Raw genomic sequence first — 21351 nt, forward strand, 5'->3', positions numbered from 1 at the left:
GGCTGGGGAAATTCTACCAGACATTGATAAAACAATGGAAATTGGGTTTATTGAGGATTGAAAATTTTCTTTTCAGGACATTTTAGTCCAGAGCAGAAGTATGTCTTAGAGTTAGGAATCTGTCACAAAAGTCATTAGGTTGTTTTATTAATGGGTATTAATGGATGAGACTGGATGCTTGGCAAGCTCAGTTGGTTGGTTCGGTTTCCTTATAAAATGCCCAGGCTTGTGCTCACGTTCTGTGCAGAATTTATTATCATTGTAAACAGCAGTTCCCATAACCTTAAGAAAATGGCGTACAGCTGGATCTCACTTGGTTTTTAAATAAAATTATAGTCATTTTTATTTAAGTTTCTCATGCCCTTTCAAAGCTACTTGTTAACTAACTGGGGAAGGTCTATGGTTGGAAGTGATTGGTTTTATGTTTATTATACAATGCCATCATGAAATAGCTTCTGGGTAGAGAAAAAAGTTGGAGGGCCATTTCAGTGGCAGGTATGTTTGTTTTCTCGAATGGATAACATGAGGTCAGGCCATGTCATCCTTCCCCAACATCTGCATTTGAAAAGGTAGGATAGTTGTGATTTCGGTTTTAACTCAGAATTCTATTTCTGATTGTGGCATAGAGGGCACGTTGTGGGATGACATGGCGTGTCTCTTATTCATGCCAATTAATGTCATACCCCTGTGAAAATCTAAGAGCTTGTAGTCAAGCATTGCAGTTCTCTTTAATTTGGCAATATGGTTCTGTCATCCATGTATTAATCTAAACTAGTATGTTTTTCTGGGTTATGCTTGCTCACTGTGGAAAATAAGAACAGAATATGGATAAAGAAGCAAGAAAAAATTATTTATAATTTCACCACCTAGAGGCAAAATGACGTTTCATTATTGTTTTAATTTGAATTTATTTTATTACTAGTGAGAGTCTACCTATTTTCATATGCTTATTTGTTTCTTTTGTTCTCTGAATTGTGTATTCATGTTTTTCTGTTTATCTAATTGTGTTTTTTTGGGTTTTCATTATCTTTTACTGTTTTGTAATTGCTCTAATTTTTTTTTTTCAGTTTGCTGGTATCTTTAAATTTGATTTTTTTGATGATGAGAGGTTTTCAATTATTATCAAACTATAAAGATTCTGTAATATTCAGAGTTTGTATGAATATTCACTTATATTTTTATTTTACTTTCTTTATGTTTGGAGTTATCTATCTAAAATTTATTTTGAAGTGCGTTTGGAGGGGAGACTCACTATTTTGCCCAGCAGAGAGACAGTAGTCCCAGCACCGTATATTGAATGATTCCTTACCCTTTGGTTTGTGATATATTGTTGGCATAAATTCTCTAAGATTTGGTCTGTTTCTGGTTTCTTGGTTCTTTTTCGCTTGTCAGTCAGCTTGTTTTTGATTCAATTAGATTTCAACATCATGTATGTCTCTGGGTTTCCTAAATACCACTTTTTCCTCGACAGTTTTGTTATTTATTTTTACTTGTTTATTCTTTGAGGTCAATGCTTAAGTCGAGTTATTCCCTACAAAAGAGTAACATTTATAGTATTGTTTAAGTTATGAAAGTAATACATGTTTGGTGTAGGCCTCTGGAGACCACAGTGAAATATAAAGGAATAAACAAGAAGCCATCAAGAATCCCACTACTCAGATCCTCCTCCTCCATTCCATTTCCTTTTTCAGAGGCTAAGACAAGAGGCTGTGGAGTCAGGTAGATCTGGGTTTAAAATCTAGCTCTGTCTACCACTCACTTGCCTTTGGGCAAGTGACTCTGAGCCTCAGTTTTCTCGCCAGCAAAATGGGGATACCGACATTCCTGGCTCATTGTGAAAAGTCATTAGGTAACGTGCACACTGTAAAGTTCTTGGTGTAGCGAACAGCTGCAGTGGCTGGGCTCACACATGCATGTGTGTCCTGCTGGGGGTCACCTTCCCACTACCTATCTTCCATCCTCTTCTGGGACCAGAGAGCTAACCCAATGCTTCTTGGGTGATGGCCAAGGGAGCAAGAACCCCTCCAGAGCCTCATTCTCAGAGCTAGCACAGCACTTTACCTCCTCCTGGTCAAAGCAAGTCATGTGGCTGAGCCCCTTTCCAAGGGATAGGAAAGTAGACTTTGCCTCTTTAAAAGGTGAAAAAAACGTGAAAGTCATGTGACAAAGGACCGGCATACATGAAGGGATGGAGGATTGGAATGTTAATGCTTTTTACCACACAGTATAAGCAGCAGTAGTTCGGGGAGGGAGAAGGCATTCTCGGGTCGAGTAAGATAGGCAGGGCCAGGTTAGGACCAAATTGAATCTCAGGGGTTGGTGTGTGGGATTTGACTCAGAGTCAGGAGGGCCTGTCCTCGGGAAGGCTTTATAGGTGGAGGCAACAATAATAAAATTAACAACAATAACATCAAGGACAGAGTGGTGGCCCAGATGCCACAGAAGTGTTTTCAGGATCAGTGTCAGTAAAAAGTTGGCTTGACTGGCTAATTTGGCCAAAACGTTAAAAGGAAAAATAGCTAGTTTGGTAATATGGTGCTCTTTGCTGTGCTGAAGTTACAGGATAACAACGTTGTTTTTGCTCTTTTATTATTTTCTTGAGGTCACATTGGTTTATAACATTGTGCACATTTCAGGTGTACGTCATTACATTTCGGCTTCTGTGTAGACTCCCAGGATAACCACCTTTAGAACCAGATTGGACTCTGAGGGACATGGGGGAGGGGGGAAAGACTATGGCTGAGAACAGAGCATTTTGCAGTCTTTAATTTCTATGGAGAATCCTATTGACCAAATTTTGGATTTACTGAGTCTTGGAATACGGCTATTTATTATTTCCAATTTGCATCATTTTCTAATGTGTTTTTGTCCCTCCTGCAGCAGCTGGGGGTGTCCCCTCTCACCCCATTCACTGTGGAAAGGTTATAAGGTAAATACTATGTAGGAATCACTTAGGCACCATTTCCTATGCCTTAAGTGCACTGAGGTTTTCTTAGCTCTGGCCTGAGACTGTCTGCAGTAATTTACCCTTAATTATTTTTAGAAATTCTGTTCCTGGGCCATTGCTTAATAAATCTCTAGGGTTTGTCTTTTCTTTCCTATTCAGCAATATAAGCTACATCATATCCAGATAGATTTGTCTACTGAGCTGAGAATCTTAAGGCTGCCCACCCCAGCCCCCTGTGTGTGTTTCCTCCCTTCCCCTTTAGAGAGAGAAGTGCTGCACAGAGCACGGAACTGCTGTCAGAACTGATGGTTAAAGAAAGTGAATCAACCCTTTTCGCTTAAAAAGCCCTTCTGAAGACAGAGACAGGGAGGGTTTGCCCGTGTCAGGACCTCCTGCTCCACCTCGAAACTGGTACAGCTTCCACCGGCCCAAGGACAGTGAGTCTCATGGATTTTCTGGCTAAAGACGGTTGCCTTGTCCTTGAAAAAGCAACTCTTCACAACTCAAAGGAAGACACTTCCCGGGAAGCCTTGGAGCCAGTAGGTAATCAGTCCAAAAATCAAAAAATGGCTTAGGGAATATTCCAAAATAAATGTTTATAGGAACCAGGCTGGTAAGGGAGGCAAAGAGCTTTGTTGACCCTAAGGTGCTTGAAAACAGAGTGCTGGCCACGCACTGGCCTGTGACCCGGGTGTGGGGCTGCAAACTGACAGTGGTGCTCTCTGGCTGTGTGGCTCCGGTTCATCCCCTCCCACCATGCTCCTGGGGGAAGCTGCTGAAAAGTATGAATTCTCTTCCCAGAAAAAAAACAAATGCCCCTATGCCCACAACATCCTGCATTCAGTTGCAGGGGTTTTCCTGGGGCTCCATGGACCCCAAGATAAGAACACATGCCTTGCCTAGAGCAGCTGAATTTTGATTCGTGAAAATTGCCCAGCACAACTGATAGGCAGGACACATAGGGACTCAAACGCTGGAGTGGGCAGTCCATCCCAGAGACTGCTCTGTGGCAACTGAACTAATGAAGTGTGTTCTCCTTCCTGGGTGAACTGCGGAGCTCAACCTAAAGAAATTAAACCACTCAGCAAAGTGTTCATTTTCCTAATAACGGGAGCTCCAAAAGAGGGGCCTCACACATCTCAGTTATTCCACCTCACATCTTGTTTTGCAAGATTTGCTGTTGCTAAAAAGGATACCACTCTCTCCCAGGATTATAGGAAAGGCTTGATGAAGAGGGGAGAAAAAAAGGGAGTATTGGGCTGGTTAACGCACTTGACCCAAGCTGCTTTCAGAGTTTGAGGCCTGATTAGTAAATCCAGGGAGACAGCAGGCAGTTGTGTTCAGGATGGTATCTTTAAAGTGTTGAAGTGCCATCACCAATGTTATAATTGTGGGAAGAGATAAGTGATGTCTTTGATCATAAGAAGAGCAGAGGGGATAAGTAGGGAAGGTAGGAGGGTTTTCATTCAGTAACCATTTATCTGCCAAAAACTGTGCTGGACTCTGGGGAGACAGAAAGAAAGAAGACCCACTAGCTGCCCTGCAGTGGGAGAGAACAGAGTGACGAGTGGCATGATGGCAGCATGCAGAGGAGAGAAATCAACCAAGGAAAGGGGCCTGATGTTGGGCTGGGGGTCTGGGAAAGTGCCTAGAGCCAGGGCTGGAGGGAGGAGGGCGTGTTAGGTCAAAGCAGGAGTACTCTAGGCAGATAGAAAGCTGTGTGTGGATTGAGAGAGCATTCACGGTTCTGGGAAATAGGAGTAGGTTACAGCAACTGAAGGAAAGCAGGGGAGGAGATGAGGTTGGAGGGATGAGCTGGGGCTCGACTTAAGTGCCAAGCAAGGAGTACGAATCTTAAATCTGAAAGCTGTAGGAAGGCAGAGAACTGGTGTAAGTGAGGAGTGGCATGATCACATTTGTATTTGAGAAAGATCTTTCTGGCAGCAGTGGGGTGGATAGAATGGGGTTGGGCTGCAGAGGGCCAGTCTGGAGGCAAGGGACCAGTTTGGTGGCTTTTGGTGTCATTCAGGAGGGGAGTTATGAGGAGTGAGCTAAGGCAGTAGAAATGGGAGGGAAATGGACGAGTGTCATAAAGAGATCCTACAGATGGCAGAATCTCCAGGATTTGGTGACCAATTGGACATGGTGAATGGGTCGTGATTTTAGCTTGACTCCAGAAGAGAAAGGGTAGTGTCCTTGAATGCAGACAGGAAGGCACAGAGAGAGCAGGTGTCTGTTTTGGGCATTGAATTTGGGGTGCTTATGAGACGTCCAAGTGGAGATGTTCAGTGGGCAGCTGAAGCCCGGATGAAAGTCCAGGCTGGAGTTGTGGGTTTGGGAGTTGCCAGTGTAATGGCTGGAGCCGTGAATTTGGATCAGGTCTCAGGAAGAGTTTATGAAGTGAGAATAGCAGAGGGCAGAAGAAGGGGCCGTGAGGAATTTTGGAATTTGGAGGCTAGCAGAAAAGGGCAACCTGTGAAACGGAGCAAGTGACCAGGGTGGATCATGTGGGAGGATAGTGAGGGTGCCAGTTCCAAGAGTAAATACTGTTTAAGTGTTTACTTAAAAAACTGTAAATACTTAGTAAATACTGTTAAGGAGGGGCAATTGCATTAAATATTACAAAAATGATAGTCAACTAAGGTGAGGTCGGGAAGTTTCTGGTGATTCCAGCCACGCAGATTCACTGGCAACTTTAACAAGAACAGTTTTAGCAGAATAGAATAACCAGAAACCAAATGATAGTGGGGTGAGGAATGAATGAGAGATAGAGGGCTAGGGAGGGCAGACAAAGAGAAGAGAAGATGGAGATTAAGGCTGTGGGAAAGGGAGTTTTTTACCTAAATGGGAGAGACTTGAGTCTCTTCCTTGAGTGGAAAAGTCAGTGGAGGGAGAGTGAAGAGAGAGGGGAGAAAGTGGTGGGCGAAGCAAGGCCCTGAGGTGGGAGGAGGCTGGGGAGTCCACAGCACAGATGAAGGGGTTAGCTCTGACCTCCTGACTCTGCTTCCTTCAAGGGGGAGGGGCGGACAGAAGGCCGAATTCAGAGGTTGGTAAGTTTGCAGGTGGCAAGGGGTCTGAGGAAGTGCTTCTCATGTTTCCACGTGTGCAGGAATCACTGCAGAGCTTGATAGGGGATTCTGATCCAGTGGGTTTAGGGGGGCTGAGCATGTGCATTTCTAACTGACTCCCAGGTGATGCCGATGCTGATGCTGGTGCTACAGACCTGCGACCACACTTGGAAATTCCTGCCAGTGGCCTTGATTTCCTCTGTGGAGTAGGAAGCACAATTCCCTACGAGAGGGAAATTGGCCCCAGGACAGTGGTGAAAGCAGAGAGCAGTGGAGGGGAGTTGAAGCCTCTGACCTGTCTCGCAGAGAAGGTTCAGGGCTGCTCTGAGGGCTCTGAGGGGACTGGACATCTTGGATGCGTCTTGCCACCACTGCAGTTGTGGGACTTTCTCCCGTAGAATGAGCACAATGTGTGAAGAGAATGGAGAGTGAGATTGATCCTGAGCTGGGGTTTTTCAGGGCTTGGGGGAGAGAAGGCCAGGGGAGTGAGCCGGGGTGAAGGCAGCACATGGAAGAACGCAGAGCCAGGGAGGCTGACGTCCTGAGAGAAGACAGTGGCCCAGAACCCAGAGGGCTTGCTGAGGCTAAGAGGAGGTGTTTGGGGAGACAAGGTGGAGAGAACTTCAGGGAAAGAGGGGTAAGGAGGTTATAGTTATCCTTTTCATTTTCAAAGTGGATCTTTATGACCTGATGCATGTTTTCGGAGCACTTTGAAAATGAAAAGGAATCAGCCTGCTAGGAATGTGCACAGCCTGATGTGAGTCTGAGTCTGTGGTTTCAAGACGTGGCTTTTTACTGCTCCATCTCTAAACAAGCTCAGACAGATTTCTTCTGGAAGGCCCTGAAAGAGAAAAAGAAGTGGGGACCCTAGTGCCTCCATGTGCTTGGAAGAGCTCTAATTGCCCGCCCCTCCCTCTGTTCTTGACTGTGCAAGTTTGATCCAGGGATCCGTCTTCTAAATCTGGATCACAGCTCATCTTTGGTTGCAGGTATAGTCATTCGGCACTTAGCATTTCCTGCGTTGCGATACAAACTGCCTTGTTATGCTGTTGAACGTGTTCTAGCCGTCAAACCCAGACTCTCAGTTACTGACAGCAGGGTTAGAGCTCGGGCAGTGCTTGCTGATTGCTCTCTTCACTGGGGATGGGGTGAGGGGTGGTGGGCAGGCGTTGGGCAGAGACTGAGGGGTGTCCTTGCATCCAGGAGCCAGAGCTGAGATGAGCAGCTAGGAAGGCCTATGCTGATTTGCCATGTAGTGATGGCCATGTGAGCCAAGGGACACAAAGAAACCAGGGAGGCCCTTAGACAGGACCTGAGGGTCTAATGACCAGGAGTGAGACCAGGCACAAGGACTGGAGCCTGAGCACAGGCCCTGTGGGCACCTGCCCTGAACGGGCCCCGCACAGCTATCTGGAGCACACACACAGGTGCACCCTCCATGCTGAGCCCCCAGAGGTCCTGGGGCTCTCTGACCCTGCCCCCAAGGGATGGTGGGGACAGAGTCGGGCCTGGGTAGGCGAGGACTGAAGTGGTTTATCAACAGCAGGCCCTTTGCAAGGCCCTGGCGTGGCTGAGGGCAGGCGTGGCCTCTCTCTACTTGGAGTCCTTCAGTTAAGAGGCTTCTGATAACTTCCTGGAGGCCACCATGCAAGGTGGCATTCTGACCAGATTCACAGCTAGAACACTGGGAGCTTTGCCCACCAGCCATATTAACCCTGGGGGTGGTGGGGCTGGCTTGTGCTCCCCGACATCCCACTTGAAAGGAGCCCTCCTGCCCCGCTCTCTGTCTGTCCCCAGCAGGCCATAGGTGTGGTGCGGCTGGCCACAGAGCGCTGTCTCCCACTTGGGGCTTTTAGGGCGGAGACAAGGAAGCCGAGGCTCAGACGGACTAAAGAGCGTAGCCAGGGCTCCCCAGCTAGGAAGGGGCTGGATTAGAAATTGTGTGGAGGTTTGTCTGCTATGGCTACCACCCCCTGCCTTTGTTGGCAGGGGCATTTGGAAGAGTCTAACATCAGATGATGGAGTTCACATCCAGGCAGCCTTGCTGCTTTTCAGACTCGCTGTGTGACTTATGGCCAGTGACTTCACCTCTCTGTGCCCCAGGTTCCTCATCTATGAAACAGGGAGGATAGCACTGTCTACCTCATAAGATTGCTATGAGGATTAAATGTGACAGTACAGTACATGGAAGCTTCCAGCAGTTTCTGTCATGTAGCTTGCACTATGTGTTGGTTATTATTATCATCATCATCATCTGTAACCTCCTGGGTCTCCTGGACCACATTGCATCTAAATTCTTTTACAATTATGGGGACATTTTGAGGTCCTCTTTTTGTTTTCAGGTTGGCAGACTGGGTCACAAATCTGTCTTGGTCCCTCTTACCTGTACCACATTGGAGTCTGCTTCTGAGAGGGTGTGGCCAGCTCCTTGGGCTTTGACTTTTTTCCCTGCTAGTGGCCTTGACTTTCTTTCATGTCAACTGTGATTCTCTCTGGTGGGTTCCCAGAGGCGAGCATCTCCCCAGCTCTCCTCATTTTACTCAGCATCAGTGAAGTAAGAGGTGCGCACATTTGGTGTTAAGTGATGTCAATGCCAGTGGCTCTGGGGTGAGGGGGATGAGGGGAGGGGAACGGTGGTTACCCTCAGGGAGTTACAGAGTTTGAGGAAGCATCCTAGACAGATGGAAAGACAGATGGACAGATGTAAGGGTCTAAAATACCTCATTTGGTTGGTTGTCTCTGCTTTCTTTTCTCTATGAGAACAGCTGCTCGGGGGATCTGTTCTCCCTCCGGCCCTTTGAGGAGAGGAACCTGGTCTTGAGTTTCTTTGTAGCCCCTTCTGGCCTGGAACATTGATTGAAATTGATCCAAACCTTAAGATAGCTTTCCCGCCAACCATCTTCTTTCAAACAAAGGATCGTTTATTGTTTACTGACTAGTTATGGAAAGGAAATTTGTGATTTCTGAGACCCAGATCTGAGTCTGTTGCTAGATGGAGCACACGACCTCTCCCCTGCCCCTCCTGGCTATGGATTTTGAAGTATTTTACAGTTTCTGTGGCATGCCATCCTCTCCTCACCCACTGGGTGTCTTTCAAATCCAGAATCTATTTTGTTAACCTCACAACCGTCCAGACTACTCCTTACTTACCAGGATTTTGCAGCCTGAGAGGCCGCTGGGGAGTCAGGAAACATGTCTGATTCTGTGGGTTCTAGTGTGTAGAGAAGAGGCTAGATGCCAAGAGGAGCGGACTGCTCCCTTCTCCAGATCTTCCTGCCTGGTCTGCCTGGTGTGGGCCATCAGGGCCACCCAGAGAGTGCCATGCACACGCTCATGGCACTGGGCACTGAGCACCCTCCACCCCTCAGCTCTGCAGGCACTCGGGAGTGGGGGGGTGGGGGCTTCTTTCATGTCAGCACCAGTCTACAGGGTGTGGCATACCCAGATATGTGTAGCTTGCATACACCATCTGAGGATCCCCAGGCTATAGTGAGAATTTATTCAGCATCAACTCTTAGGGCAAGAGCCTTAGCTGTTCCTGTTCTGTGGGCAGTCTCTAGGATTTCCACGGCCTGTGAGCCTCTCTCTTTATTGGCACCATCTACCCTTAATCTCCCTTCCCACGCTCATCTTCTGCCCTGTTGGGCATTGGGTGTCTGACTGGCAGTAACATACGTGTCAGTCAGTGGCTACTCCTCACAGAAGATGCTTAAGACTTCAGTTGTCCATCTCTCCATCTCTCTAGTGTATTCTTTGCATCTTCTCTCAGGCAATAAGCTAGGCTTAGAGATTTTTTTTGACAGATTCTACCTTCCTAGAGCTTGAAGACCAACAAAAGTAACGCTGATTTTCCTAATAATAATGACTGTATTCATTTGGTCTGCCTATTGTGAAACCCTGAGGACATTGGGTTCAGGAGAGGTGAATCGTTTAAGCTGGGCAGATTTAGAGACCTGAGTCTTGTTAAGGAGGAGTGTCCTGGGTGGGTCCTACAGGAAGGGTCTGGGTTGAGTGAAAACTCTGGAAACCTGGCCCATGGTCATGGGGGATATACAAAAGGTAACAGAGGAGCCAGAGGGGAAAATGCGGGGGCCAGCCTGGGTCTTTCCAGTAGCTGGTACGTTGCATTTTTGCGGGCTTCTCAAAACCTCGTCTGTCTTGATCCTTACAAGGACCTTAGCCAGGCATCCAGAGCTAGGTACAGTGTGGACTATTTTGACAGTTTTAGAGATGAAGAAACATGAGCAGTGTGCCCAGGGTGGCATGTCCAATGTGTGCCAGAGCACTCCTCACTTCTGAGAGCCCCCGTGATTTTCTGAATGGCCACCATGACCCATGAAGGGGAAAGATCATGCCCCGCATTCCCCTGAGGCTCCCTTGGTTCCCTGTTCACCAGAGGAATTGCCTGCTTTGGCAGAGAGGCTCGACTCACAGTTCAGTCTTGATTGCAGCACGACCACCGCCTGTGGGTGGAGAAGACGGGGCTGGGACAGTGCAATCTGGCCTGTTTGCTTCGTAATCAAGGGCCAGAAGCTGATAAGAACAAAGGACCAAAGAAACCAGCCTCAGGAATAAGAGCTCAGAGTAGGTGGGTGTGTGCAGTGTGTGCTCACGTGTGCAGGCCGGTGAGTAATGGGCTGAGAAGGAGCAGCTGCCAGCCTGCCAGGTTCAGGATGGCTGCCAGCCTCCATCAAGGGGGCTCTGCAGGGCCTTCTGGGGTGCCCTCCTCCCTCGGATCACCATGCAGTAAGTGAGATGATTCCTGCTGACTGCCCGAGAGCCTGTCAATAACCATTCTAATCTACCTGGCAGCCCCAGAAGTGAATTTACAGCGACGGGGTAAAAATGAGGCTGCATGATCAATGGGTCCCTGGACGGTCTCCTCCAGGAGACACAAATGTATATTGTAACAAAACTTTATTTTCTTCCGAAAATTGCCTCCATGATTAATATGGCCTGACACAGCCCAAGCTGTTCAGCATAAAAAACAGCCGTATTTCTTGCTCCCTCTTCAGTGCCACTTTCTGCTCACTCCATCCCTTCATCTTCTTTCGTTTGTTTCTCTAACACATTGGGCTCTACAATGTGCAATCTCACACAAGAAACAGAATGTATTGAAATGCGCTAGCTTGCTGTTCCGTTCCACTTTGTTTCCATTTGCTATTTCTGATGTAGCTCAGACTCAGCATAAAACCAAATTCCCCAGTGCTCCCCGGACAGAGAGCCACACAGAGCTCCTTGTCTGGGTGTTCAGCCATCTCTTACATCACCTGGGGCCCCAGGGATGAATCCAGCCTGGATGAAAAGATTGTTCCTTCACCCTGTCTTCAGGGCTGGGAGAGTTGCTGGATGTTAGGAGGGAGGACCTCTCAGGCAGGTGGTGCCATCTCCATCCCAGGGAGATTCTGGGGACACTTGCTGGTGAGAAGAGTTGGGGTGTGTCAAGCAGCATGCTCCTACACAGGAAGAAGACCCTCTTCCTTGATTATGATTATTTGCTTGTTGTTTTATATCTTCTCCTAGAATGTAAGCTTTGTGAAAGCAGGGGTCTCCAGTAGATGTTTTAGTTTGGCTTCCCCCAGAAGCAAAGATTTGAGTGCATTGATTTATTTGGGAGATGAAAAGAGCGTCACTAGGGGAGTGGAGCGGTAGGACTAGGAAGGGAAAGCATCCCCAAGGCGGGTGTTATGCAGATTGCTGCTGTGGGTGCTGGCAGGAGCTTGATCCCACGGGGGCACTCTGGGAGCTGGTATAAAACCTGCCCCTCAGAGTCAACCTGCTCAAGGGGTGAGGGAGCTGGGGTATTGATGCATCACCTCCCGGCTGTCTGTGGATGAGAGCTGATGGGGGCAGGCTGATGGCTTAGGTGGCAGCAAAGCAGACTGCAGGCAATGAAATGCAGATGCCTGGAGTGGGAAGGTGGCAGGTGTGTACTGCGGTCGGACTAGGGGTACGTGAGGGCACGGCAAACTGTGATACAATGGATGTGCCCAAGGCTGATGCTTCCGGTTCCTTTAGGGTGGTAAATTTGGAGAAGTGGGGCTGGATCCCTTAACTGTCTCCTCCTTAGGTTTTATTCTGAGTTCTTGGCCAAGAGAGGCCAATAGGGAAGCATGCCTTGGAGGATGTGTATGAGGATTCGGCCAAAATCCTTGTGGTGTCCAGTCACGGTGCCTGTGATTTCCACCTTCTTCTGACTCCACTCTCCCCTGCTCTCTTCCCCTAGGTGTAAGGAGCTGAAATACTCCAAGGAGCTGCCCCAGATATCCATCATATTTATCTTTGTGAACGAGGCCCTGTCGGTGATCCTGCGGTCAGTCCACAGCGCTGTCAACCACACGCCAACACACCTGCTAAAGGAAATCATCTTGGTGGATGACAACAGTGACGAAGGTATGGGGGCAGCTGACCTGCACGCATGTTTTGGAGAGGAAGATGCAAGCACATGATGTCGGTGGGGGATGCAGTGGGAATGCCACTTTCATTCCAGCGTGAGCCCAAGTGCCTTTGTCTCCTGGTCCCTGGGGCATATCTGGGGAGGGGAGATGTTTAGGAGAAAGAAATATAGGCAAACCCTGGTTCATTAGTCCTCGTGTCCTCTAGAGCTCTTAAAAATAAATTACTGGTTCTATATCTAGACTAATTTCCCCTCTTCATATTAGTAGATAACATCAAAGGGCTGAGTTCCCCTGTGCTCCCTACCCCAACCCCCATCTCCATTGTCCTTTTCCGAGAAGCAAAAGAAAAAGTGAAATTCTGCTCTGTGATGGGAACTGTTCATCTTACATCAGAATTCTCCCCTGGGCCGCTATGCCCAAAATGACTGTAGGCAGAAATGAGCAGTGTTTGCAGGTCTTAGGGAGTTCAGCTCTGATAGGAATGAAGGCTCAATTAAAATATAAAACAAGCAAATATTGGATGACAATAACAAAAATCCTTTGAGGTCCCTGGACACGAAGGCCTGGTGTCAAGGTGAGGGTGGGGATTGGTTTCACTAATTGTGCCTTTGTGTTGGCTCATCGCCTGCAAAATTCAGTGCTCACTGCAGCGAGGAACCCACACAAGTGGATGACGTGAAGAAAAGCCAGCCAGTGTGCGTGCTTAAGGCCAAGGAGGCTTATCTGCTGAGCAACTGAAGGATTAGGGGCAAGCCGAACCCCTTGCTCTCAGTGTGCTGAGTGGAGAAGGATTACCCTGTGTGTGCTCCGGGTCAGGAGAGGACGAGGAGGAGGCAGGACACCACATGGCCTGCTTGAAACCTGATTATCTTCAGGAGCACCAGGATGATCCTATGATGTTTCATTGGCCCAGGAGCTGAGGTCCCCCTGCCCCTTCTGAACCAGCCAAGTGAAGGGCTGGAGTGTGCCCAGGCCCAGCAATATGCCCATCAAGGCACTGCCATCTCCGAGGCCTCCAGATTTTGAGGACTAATAGGTCATCTGCTGGATTTTTAACATCCCTATTTTTCTCCCCTTACCTCTGGCCATTTCGTTATCTATAGATTCTTCTAAAACTGACATGGATAGTCTTCCTGTAAGAAGGTTCTTCCTTTTCCCTGAAGCCTCTAAGTCATCCCGCAAAGTCTCTCCCTGGTGTGGCTCCCAGTGCCCCTCTCTGCAGCCTCTCCGTGTGCCCACCACAGTCCTCTTGCTTCGACAGGACCTCCATGCCCTCTGCAGGGAATCCCTGCCCCCATGCTCCCCTCCATTTGCTGGCTAAGTCCCACTCGTTCCCCAAGTGTCCCTTGCATGTCACTTCCTTGGAGAATCCTTTGCCGACATCCTAAGGCGTTGCTCTGTGCTGCCTCAGCACCCCATGTACCCTAAGGTAGCAAGTGACATCACCATGTCTTACACATCTGGACTTCCAGTGCTGGGCAGGACGCTGTTTCATAGGGCTGGCTGGCAGCCAGCCCTCAGTGAGTCTCACCCAGCAAGGGAGTGAGCAATGAAGCTGGATAGGCCATGAAAAGGCAGGTAGGCGCCAGCAGCCTAGTGGCCCGAGGTGGTGCAAAGAAGAGCCAGCAAATCCAGAGAGAAGAGCAGACTGTAGGTGCTACACTGAATTGGGGTGAGGACTCACTGCTGGTCGGGCTCCCTTCCCCAAGGAAATCTCACCAGAGCCCAACCAGAGAGGAAGGAATGGAAGGCCAAGCCAGTCTCAACCAGAACACAAGCTCTGTGAGAGCAGAAGTCTTCAGTAGATGTCTTAGTTTGGGTTCTCCCAGAAATAGATCCTGAAGCAAAGATTTGAGTGCATGAGTTTATTTGGGAGATAAAAAGAGCATCACTATGGGGCTTGGGAGTAGGACTGGGAAAGGAAGGCATCCCCATAAGGGGGTGTTATGCAGGTTGCTGCTGTGGGCAGCAGGAGGGGCTTGATCCCACCTGGGGACTCTGGGAGCCTCTGTAAAACCTGCACCTCACAGTCAACCTGCTCAAGGGGGAGGGAGCTGGAGTATTTATACACCTTTATACACCAAAAGCATCAGATGCTTTTGCGTCAGAACCTCCTGGAGCCCCACCCCAAATTCTGCTTCTGGAGGTCTGATGGGGCTGAGAATTTCCATTTCTTACAAGCTCCCAAGTGATGCTGATGCTGCTGGCGCAGGGACCACACCTTGAGAACCACTGGGTTAAGTGCCGTTGCAATGGCTCACTCTTAAGGGCTAAATGAAGATGTTTAGTGCATGACAGAAAGGGGAGAAGAGGTGTTTGCTTCAGTCTGACCGTAAAGTGAATTCCTGTTCATCCTCCCCTGTCCTCAAATACCGAGGGGACCAGGAGAGACTGTATTGACAGGCACCCTCTTTTTGTTCCCGGCTCCAGCCTCTGTATTTTCTCCAGGCCAGAAGTGCTTTCTTTATAACTGGAAGAGAAATTTCACATTTTTTCTTTGTTGAGATTTCCTTTGTGACTAATATTATCGAGTTTTGTAAATGTTCTGTACACACTTGAAAAGACCCCCACACACTGTAATCATGGAATTGAATCCCTGCCAGACATCAATTTTGTGTATTTAGGTAGACTATGAGTTTATTTTCTTAACTCTTTTTGATAATGGTGTTTTAAAGTCTCCTCCTACAACTACTATTTCTTCCCGTGTTCCTAATAATGTTTGCTTTCTGTATCTTGTTGTCAGTTTCTTTGGTAACTATAGATTTGTATCTGCATGGCTTCAGTTTTAGTGGCGGTTGTTATCATTATGCAATGCTCCTTTTATCTTAAAAGCATATTTTTTTTCTTGCCTTGAATTTAGTGCGTCTAACATTAATATTGTTATCCCTGCTTACCTTCTGTTTGCCTTTGATTAAAACATTTTTTCTAGCCTTACCATTTTTTCTGATTTTAAAATTAATGCATGCTCTTTGTAGGAAAATTTGAATATATCAAAAAGCACATATAATCAGAAAAAACAAATACTGAAGAGACTAACCAGGAATAACTGCTCATTCGCCAAGGTTCTTATTCTCTTTTTAATGCACATTTTACATAGTTAAGATCCTATAATAAAAACAAGTTAATGTTCTGCTTTCCTCCTCCCGAACCGTGAAGCATAACATTTTCCTTTTTATTAAAAAAGCTCTGCAGGACCCAGCCCAGTGACTCAGCGGTTAAGTTCGCACACTCTGCTTCGGCGGCCCGGGGTTTGCCAGTTTGGATCCTGGGTGTGGACCTACACACTGCTTGCTAAGCCATGCTGTGGTAGGCGTCCCACATGTAAAGCAGAGGAAGATGGGCATGGATGTTAGCTCAGGGCTAATCTTCCTCAAAAAAAAGAAAACAAAGAATGGAAAAAAATGCTCTGCAAGCATCATTTTAATGAGGGTAGAATGGTTCATTCTCAGGCTGGTCAAGACTGGCTCTGGTAGGAACTATATCCCCCCACTTTGAGATGTTATCACGTACATGAAAGAAGAAAGAGGGTTTTTCAGGGGAAAAAAAGACTGACTTAGGGAATTTGTGAATGAAGCAAGTGACTGGATCTGTGTGCAAGTCAAGGTCTTTCTTTGGTAGTTTTTTTTGGTGAGTAATTTGTTTCATTCAGCTTGAATATTATATTGTTCTAAGTTAAGCCCAAGTAAGCCGCACTTCTTTGTACTCTAGTACATTAAACTGAAATCACTCAGGCAAAACTTGCCAGTAATCAGTGCTCACCAAATCCAGCGGGCACCGTCCTGCTCTGATCTGGCCACATCTGGCATTGTTGGTGACTTCCTTCCTGGCATTTTTCTCCTCCTGAGGCTCTGGCACCACTCTCTTCTGATTCTCCTCTCACCTTCCTCCTCCCTGGCTCCCTGCTTCCATGCAGATCACTCATTCGGATGATGAGTGTCCTCACCATCAGGACGCACTGGGCGGTCTCCTCCGCTGTACGTAATCTGATCATCCCAAATCCATCCTTCCAGCCCAGACAGCTCAGCCTCTCCCCTCAGCTCCAAACCTGTGTCCTCCGGCTCCTAGATGGCCACCCAGGGTCCCTCGGAAACTGTAAGCTCAGTTGGTCCAATGACTGACTTACCCTTTTCCTCTTGGCCTCGGAGACCTGCTTCTCGTTCTTTATTTCCTGTCTCAGTGAAGAGCTTCACCTTCAACTCAGTTAGCTCGCCGTCAAAAGACTGGACATCTTTTCACACTCTTCCTCCTCCCTTTCCCACCAGCGTCCACTTGGTTACTCTTGAGTGTGATTCTGAGCTCTCTGTCTTTCTGTTCAGCCGCTCAGCATTTTTTGCCTTGATCTTTGTTTGAGGGGCCGGGAATGGGAGAATTCAGTTGCATAGAATTATATTGATCGTAATTTTTTATGCACCTCATCATTGGCCCATGCATGGTCATCCTTTATTTATCTTTCCTTATTTTTAATTGAGACATTATTCACATAACATAAATTTCATCATTATAACATGTATACAATTCAGTGGCTTTCAGTATATTCACAATGTTTTGCAATTATCACCGCTATCAAATTCCGGAATATTTCCATCATCCCGCAAAGAAATCCTGAACCTGTTATCGGTCTCTTCCAATTCCTTGGGCAACCACTTAAGGTGCTTTATGTCTCTATGAATTTGCCTATTCTGGACATTTGATACAAATGACACTTACAATTTGTGGCCTTTTGTGTCTGGCTTCTTTCACTTAATGTTTCCTAGTTTCATCCATGTTGTAGCATATATCAGTACTTCATTCCTTTTTATGGCTACATAATATTCTGTTATATGCATACAGCACAGTCTATCTATCCATTCATCAGTTGGTGGATATTTGGGTTGTTTCCACCTTTTGGCTATTAGGGGTAATACTGCTATGAATATTCATGTACAAGTTTTTGTATGGATATGTTTTCAGTTTTCTTGGGCATATACCTGGGTGTGAAATTGCTGGGTCGCTTGATAATTCTATGGTTAACTTTTTGAGAAACCTTCAGACTATTTTCCACAACCAGACTGTTTTTCACAATGGCTGCACCATTTTCCATTCCTACTGGAAATGTATGAGGGTTCCAGTTTCTTCACATCCTTGCCGACACTTGTTATTGTCCTGCTTTTTTTTTTTACAGATGTGTCTCAGAGATATTGTGGGTTCAGTTCCAGACCACTAAAATAAAGCAAGTCACAAGAATTTTTTGGTTTCCCAGTGCATGTAAAAGTTATATTTACAATATGCTGTAGTCTTTTTTTTGGTGGGGAAGATTGGCCCTGAGCTAACATCTGTGCCAGTCTTCCTTTATTTTGTATGTGGGATGCTGCCACAGCATGGCTTGATGAGCAATGTGTAGGTCTGCAGCTGGTATTTGAACCTGTGAACCCTGGGCTGCCAAAGTGGAGCACGTTGTAGTTAACCACTACACCACCAGGCCAGCCCCTATACTGTAGTCTTTTAAGTGTGCAGTAGCTTTATGTCTAAAAAAAAATGTAAGTGCATTAATTAAAAAATGCTTTATTGCTGGGCCAGCCCTGGTGACCTAGTGGTTAAGTTCAGTGTGTTCCACTTTGGCAGCCTGGATTCAGTTCCCAGGTGCCAAACTACTCCACTCTGTTAGTGGCCATGCTGTGCTGGCAGACCACAAACTAAAAAAATAGAGGAAGATTGGCGTGAATGTTAGCTCAGGGCAAATCTTCCACAGCAAAAAAATACCAAAAAACACTTTATTGCATAAAGATGCTAACCACCAAATGAGCCTTCAGTGACTCATAATCTTTTTGCTGGTGGAGGGTCTTGCACCAATGTTGATGGCTGCTGACTGATCACCATGGTGGCTGCTGAAGGTTAGGGTGGTGGTGACAATTTCTTAAAATAAGACAGCAATGAAGTTTGCCCCATCAATTAACTCTTCCTTGCATGAACGATGTCTCTGTAGCATATAATACTGTTTGATAGCATTTTACTCACAGTAGAACTTCTTTCAAAATTGGAGTCAATCTTCTCAAACCCTGCCGCGGCTTTATCAAGTAAATTTATATAATATTCTAATTCTTTTGTTCTCATTTCAGCAATCTTCATAGCATCTTCAGCATGTTTAGGTTCTACCTCAAGAAACCACTTTCTTGGGCCAGCCCCAGAGGCCTGTGGTTAAGTTCAGCGTGCTCTGCTTCAGCAGCCTTGGTTTGGTTCCCAGGCATGGACCCACACTGCTCTGTTAGTGGCCATGCTGTGCTGGCAGCCCACATACTAAAAAATAGAGGAAGATTGGCATGGATGTTAGCTCAGAGTGGATCTTCCTCAGCAAAGAAAAAAAGGAAACCAATTTCTTTGCTCATCCAGGAGCAGCAACTCCTCATCCACTAGTTTTTTTATGAGATCGCAGCAATTCAGTCACATCTTCGGGCCCCACTTCTAGTTCTAGCTCTCTTGCTATTTCTGCCACTTCTGCAGTTACTTCCCCCACTGAAGGCTTGAACCCTTCAAAGTCATCCATGAGGGTTGGAATCAACTTCTTCTAAACTCCTGTTAATGTTGATATTTTGACCTCTTCCCATGAATCACAAATGTCCTTAATGGCATCTAGAATGGCAAATCCTTTCTAAAAGGTTTTCAACTGACTTGGCCCAGATCCATCAGAGAAATCACTATCTGTGGCAGCCATAGCCTTATGAAATTTATTTCTTAAATAATAAGACTTAAAAGTCGAACTTACTCCTTGATCCATGTGCTGCAGAATGGATGTTGTGTTAACACACATGAAAACAACATTAATCTTGTTGTACGCCTCCTTCAGCTCTTGGGTGACCTGGTGCGTTGTCAATGAGCAGTCATATTTTAAAGGAATCTATTTCCTGAGCAGTAGGTTTCAACAGTGGGCTTAAAATATTCAGTAAACCGACGTGCTGTCATCCAGGCTTTGTTGTTCCACTTATAGAGCACAGGCGGAGGAGATTTAGCACAATTCTTAAGGGCCCTAGGATTTTCAGAATGGTAAGTAAGCATCGGCTTCAACTGTACGTCCCCAGCTGCATTACCCCTAACAAGAGAGTCAGCTTTGAAACTTTGAAGCCAGGCATTGACTTCTCTGCTCTAGCTGAGAAAGTCCTAGATGGCATCTTCTTCCGATAGCAGGCTGTTTGGTCTACAGTGAGAATCTGTTTGTTGTAGCCGCCTTCATTAATTATCTCAGCTAGATCTTCTGGATAACTTGCTGCAGCTTCTATATCAGCCCTTGCTGCTTCACTTTGCCACTTTATGTTGTGGAGATGGCTTCTTTCCTTAAACCTCATAACCAACCTCTGCTAGCTTCAGACTTTTCTTCTGCAGCTTCCTCACCTCTTCAGCCTTCACAGAATTGAGGAGAGTTAGGGCGTAGCTTCTGGATTAGATTTTGGTTTAAGGGAATATTGCGGCTGGTTTGATCTTCTATCCAGACCACTAAAACTTTCTCCATGTCACCAATAAGGCTGTTTTGCTTTCTTTTCTTTTGTGTGTTCACTAGAGCAGCTCTTTTAATTTCCTTCAAGAATTTTTCCTTTGCATTCACAACTTGGCTGTTTGGCCCAAGATGCCTAGCTTTCAGCCTATCTCAGCTTTCGACATGCCTTGCTCACTAAGTTTAATCATTTCCAGCTTTTGATTTAAAGTGAGAGACGTGCAACTCTTCCTTACACTTGAACACTTAGAGGCTATTTGCAGGGTTATTAATTGGCCTACTTTCAATGTTGTTGTGTCTCAGGGAATAGGGAGGCCCGAGGGAGGGAGAGAAGCGGGGAATGGCTCGGTGGAGCAGTGAGAACACACACAAAATTTATCGATTAAGTGTGTCATCTTACGTGGGCATGGTTCATGGCGCCCCAAAACAGTTACAACAATAACGTCAAAGATCGCTGACCACACATCATCATAACAAATATAATAATAATGAAAAAGTTTGAAATATTGTGAGAATTACCAAAATGGGACATAGAAACGCTACATGAACAGATGCTGTTGGAAAAATGGCACTGATAGACTTGCTTGATGCAGGGTTGCCACAAACCTTTAATTTATAAAAAGTGCAATATCTGCGAAGTGCAATAAAGTAAAACACAATATCGTGAGGTATGCATGTGTTATTATGGTCACTCTAATGGGTGTGAGGTGATATCTTTTGGTTTTGATTTCCATTTCCCTAATGACTAATTATTTTAAGCATCTTTTAATGTGCTTATTTGCCGTTAGTCTATCTTCTTTGGAGAAATGTTTATTTAAATCTTTACCCATTTTTAAAATGGGTTTTCTTTTTATTGTTGAGCTGTAATTGTTCTTTATATGTTCTGGGTACTCAGTGTTGTCAAACACATTCTGTAAGTATGTTTTGCAAATATATTTGCAAATATTTTTCCCATTCTGTGGGTTATTTTTTCACTTTCTTGATAGTGTCCTTTGATGCACAAAAGTTTTTAATTTTGATGAAGTCCAGTTTGCCTATTTTTCCGTTAGATGCTTTTGGTGTCCTATCTAAGAAACTGTTGCCTAATCCAAGGTCATGAAGATTTATACCTACGTTTTCTTCTAAGAGTTTTGTAATGTTAACTCTTACGTGTGAGTCTTTATCCATTGTGAGTTAATGTTTGTATATGGTTTAAGGTAGGGGTCAAAAATCATTTCTTTCCGTGAGGGTATTCGGTTGTCTCAGTACCATTTGTTGAAGGGATATTCTTTCCCCATTGAATGATTATGGCACTCTTGTCAAAAACCAACTAACTATAAATGTGAAGATTTATGTCTGGACTCTAAATCCCATTTCATTGATCTATGTGTCTGTCCTTATGCCAGTACCACACTGTCTTGATAAATGTTCCTTTATAGTAAGTTTTAAAATCAGGAAGTGTGAGTCTTCCGACCTTGTTTATCTTTTTCAAGATTG

The 21351-nt window shown here is 45.9% G+C and overlaps 1 protein-coding gene across 1 annotated transcript in view; it reads left to right on the forward strand.

Moving 5' to 3' along the window:
* GALNT17 (polypeptide N-acetylgalactosaminyltransferase 17) overlaps positions 1–21351 on the forward strand; it is a 451648-nt gene that overhangs the window by 182169 nt on the left and 248128 nt on the right. The window contains exon 3 of the mRNA XM_014842267.3: positions 12242–12408. Within this exon, the coding sequence (XP_014697753.1) occupies positions 12242–12408 (167 nt within the window). The remainder of the gene's footprint in view (positions 1–12241; positions 12409–21351) is intronic.

Source organism: Equus asinus, chromosome 14, assembly GCF_041296235.1.
Source record: "Equus asinus isolate D_3611 breed Donkey chromosome 14, EquAss-T2T_v2, whole genome shotgun sequence".
Taxonomy (NCBI): Eukaryota; Metazoa; Chordata; class Mammalia; order Perissodactyla; family Equidae; genus Equus; species Equus asinus.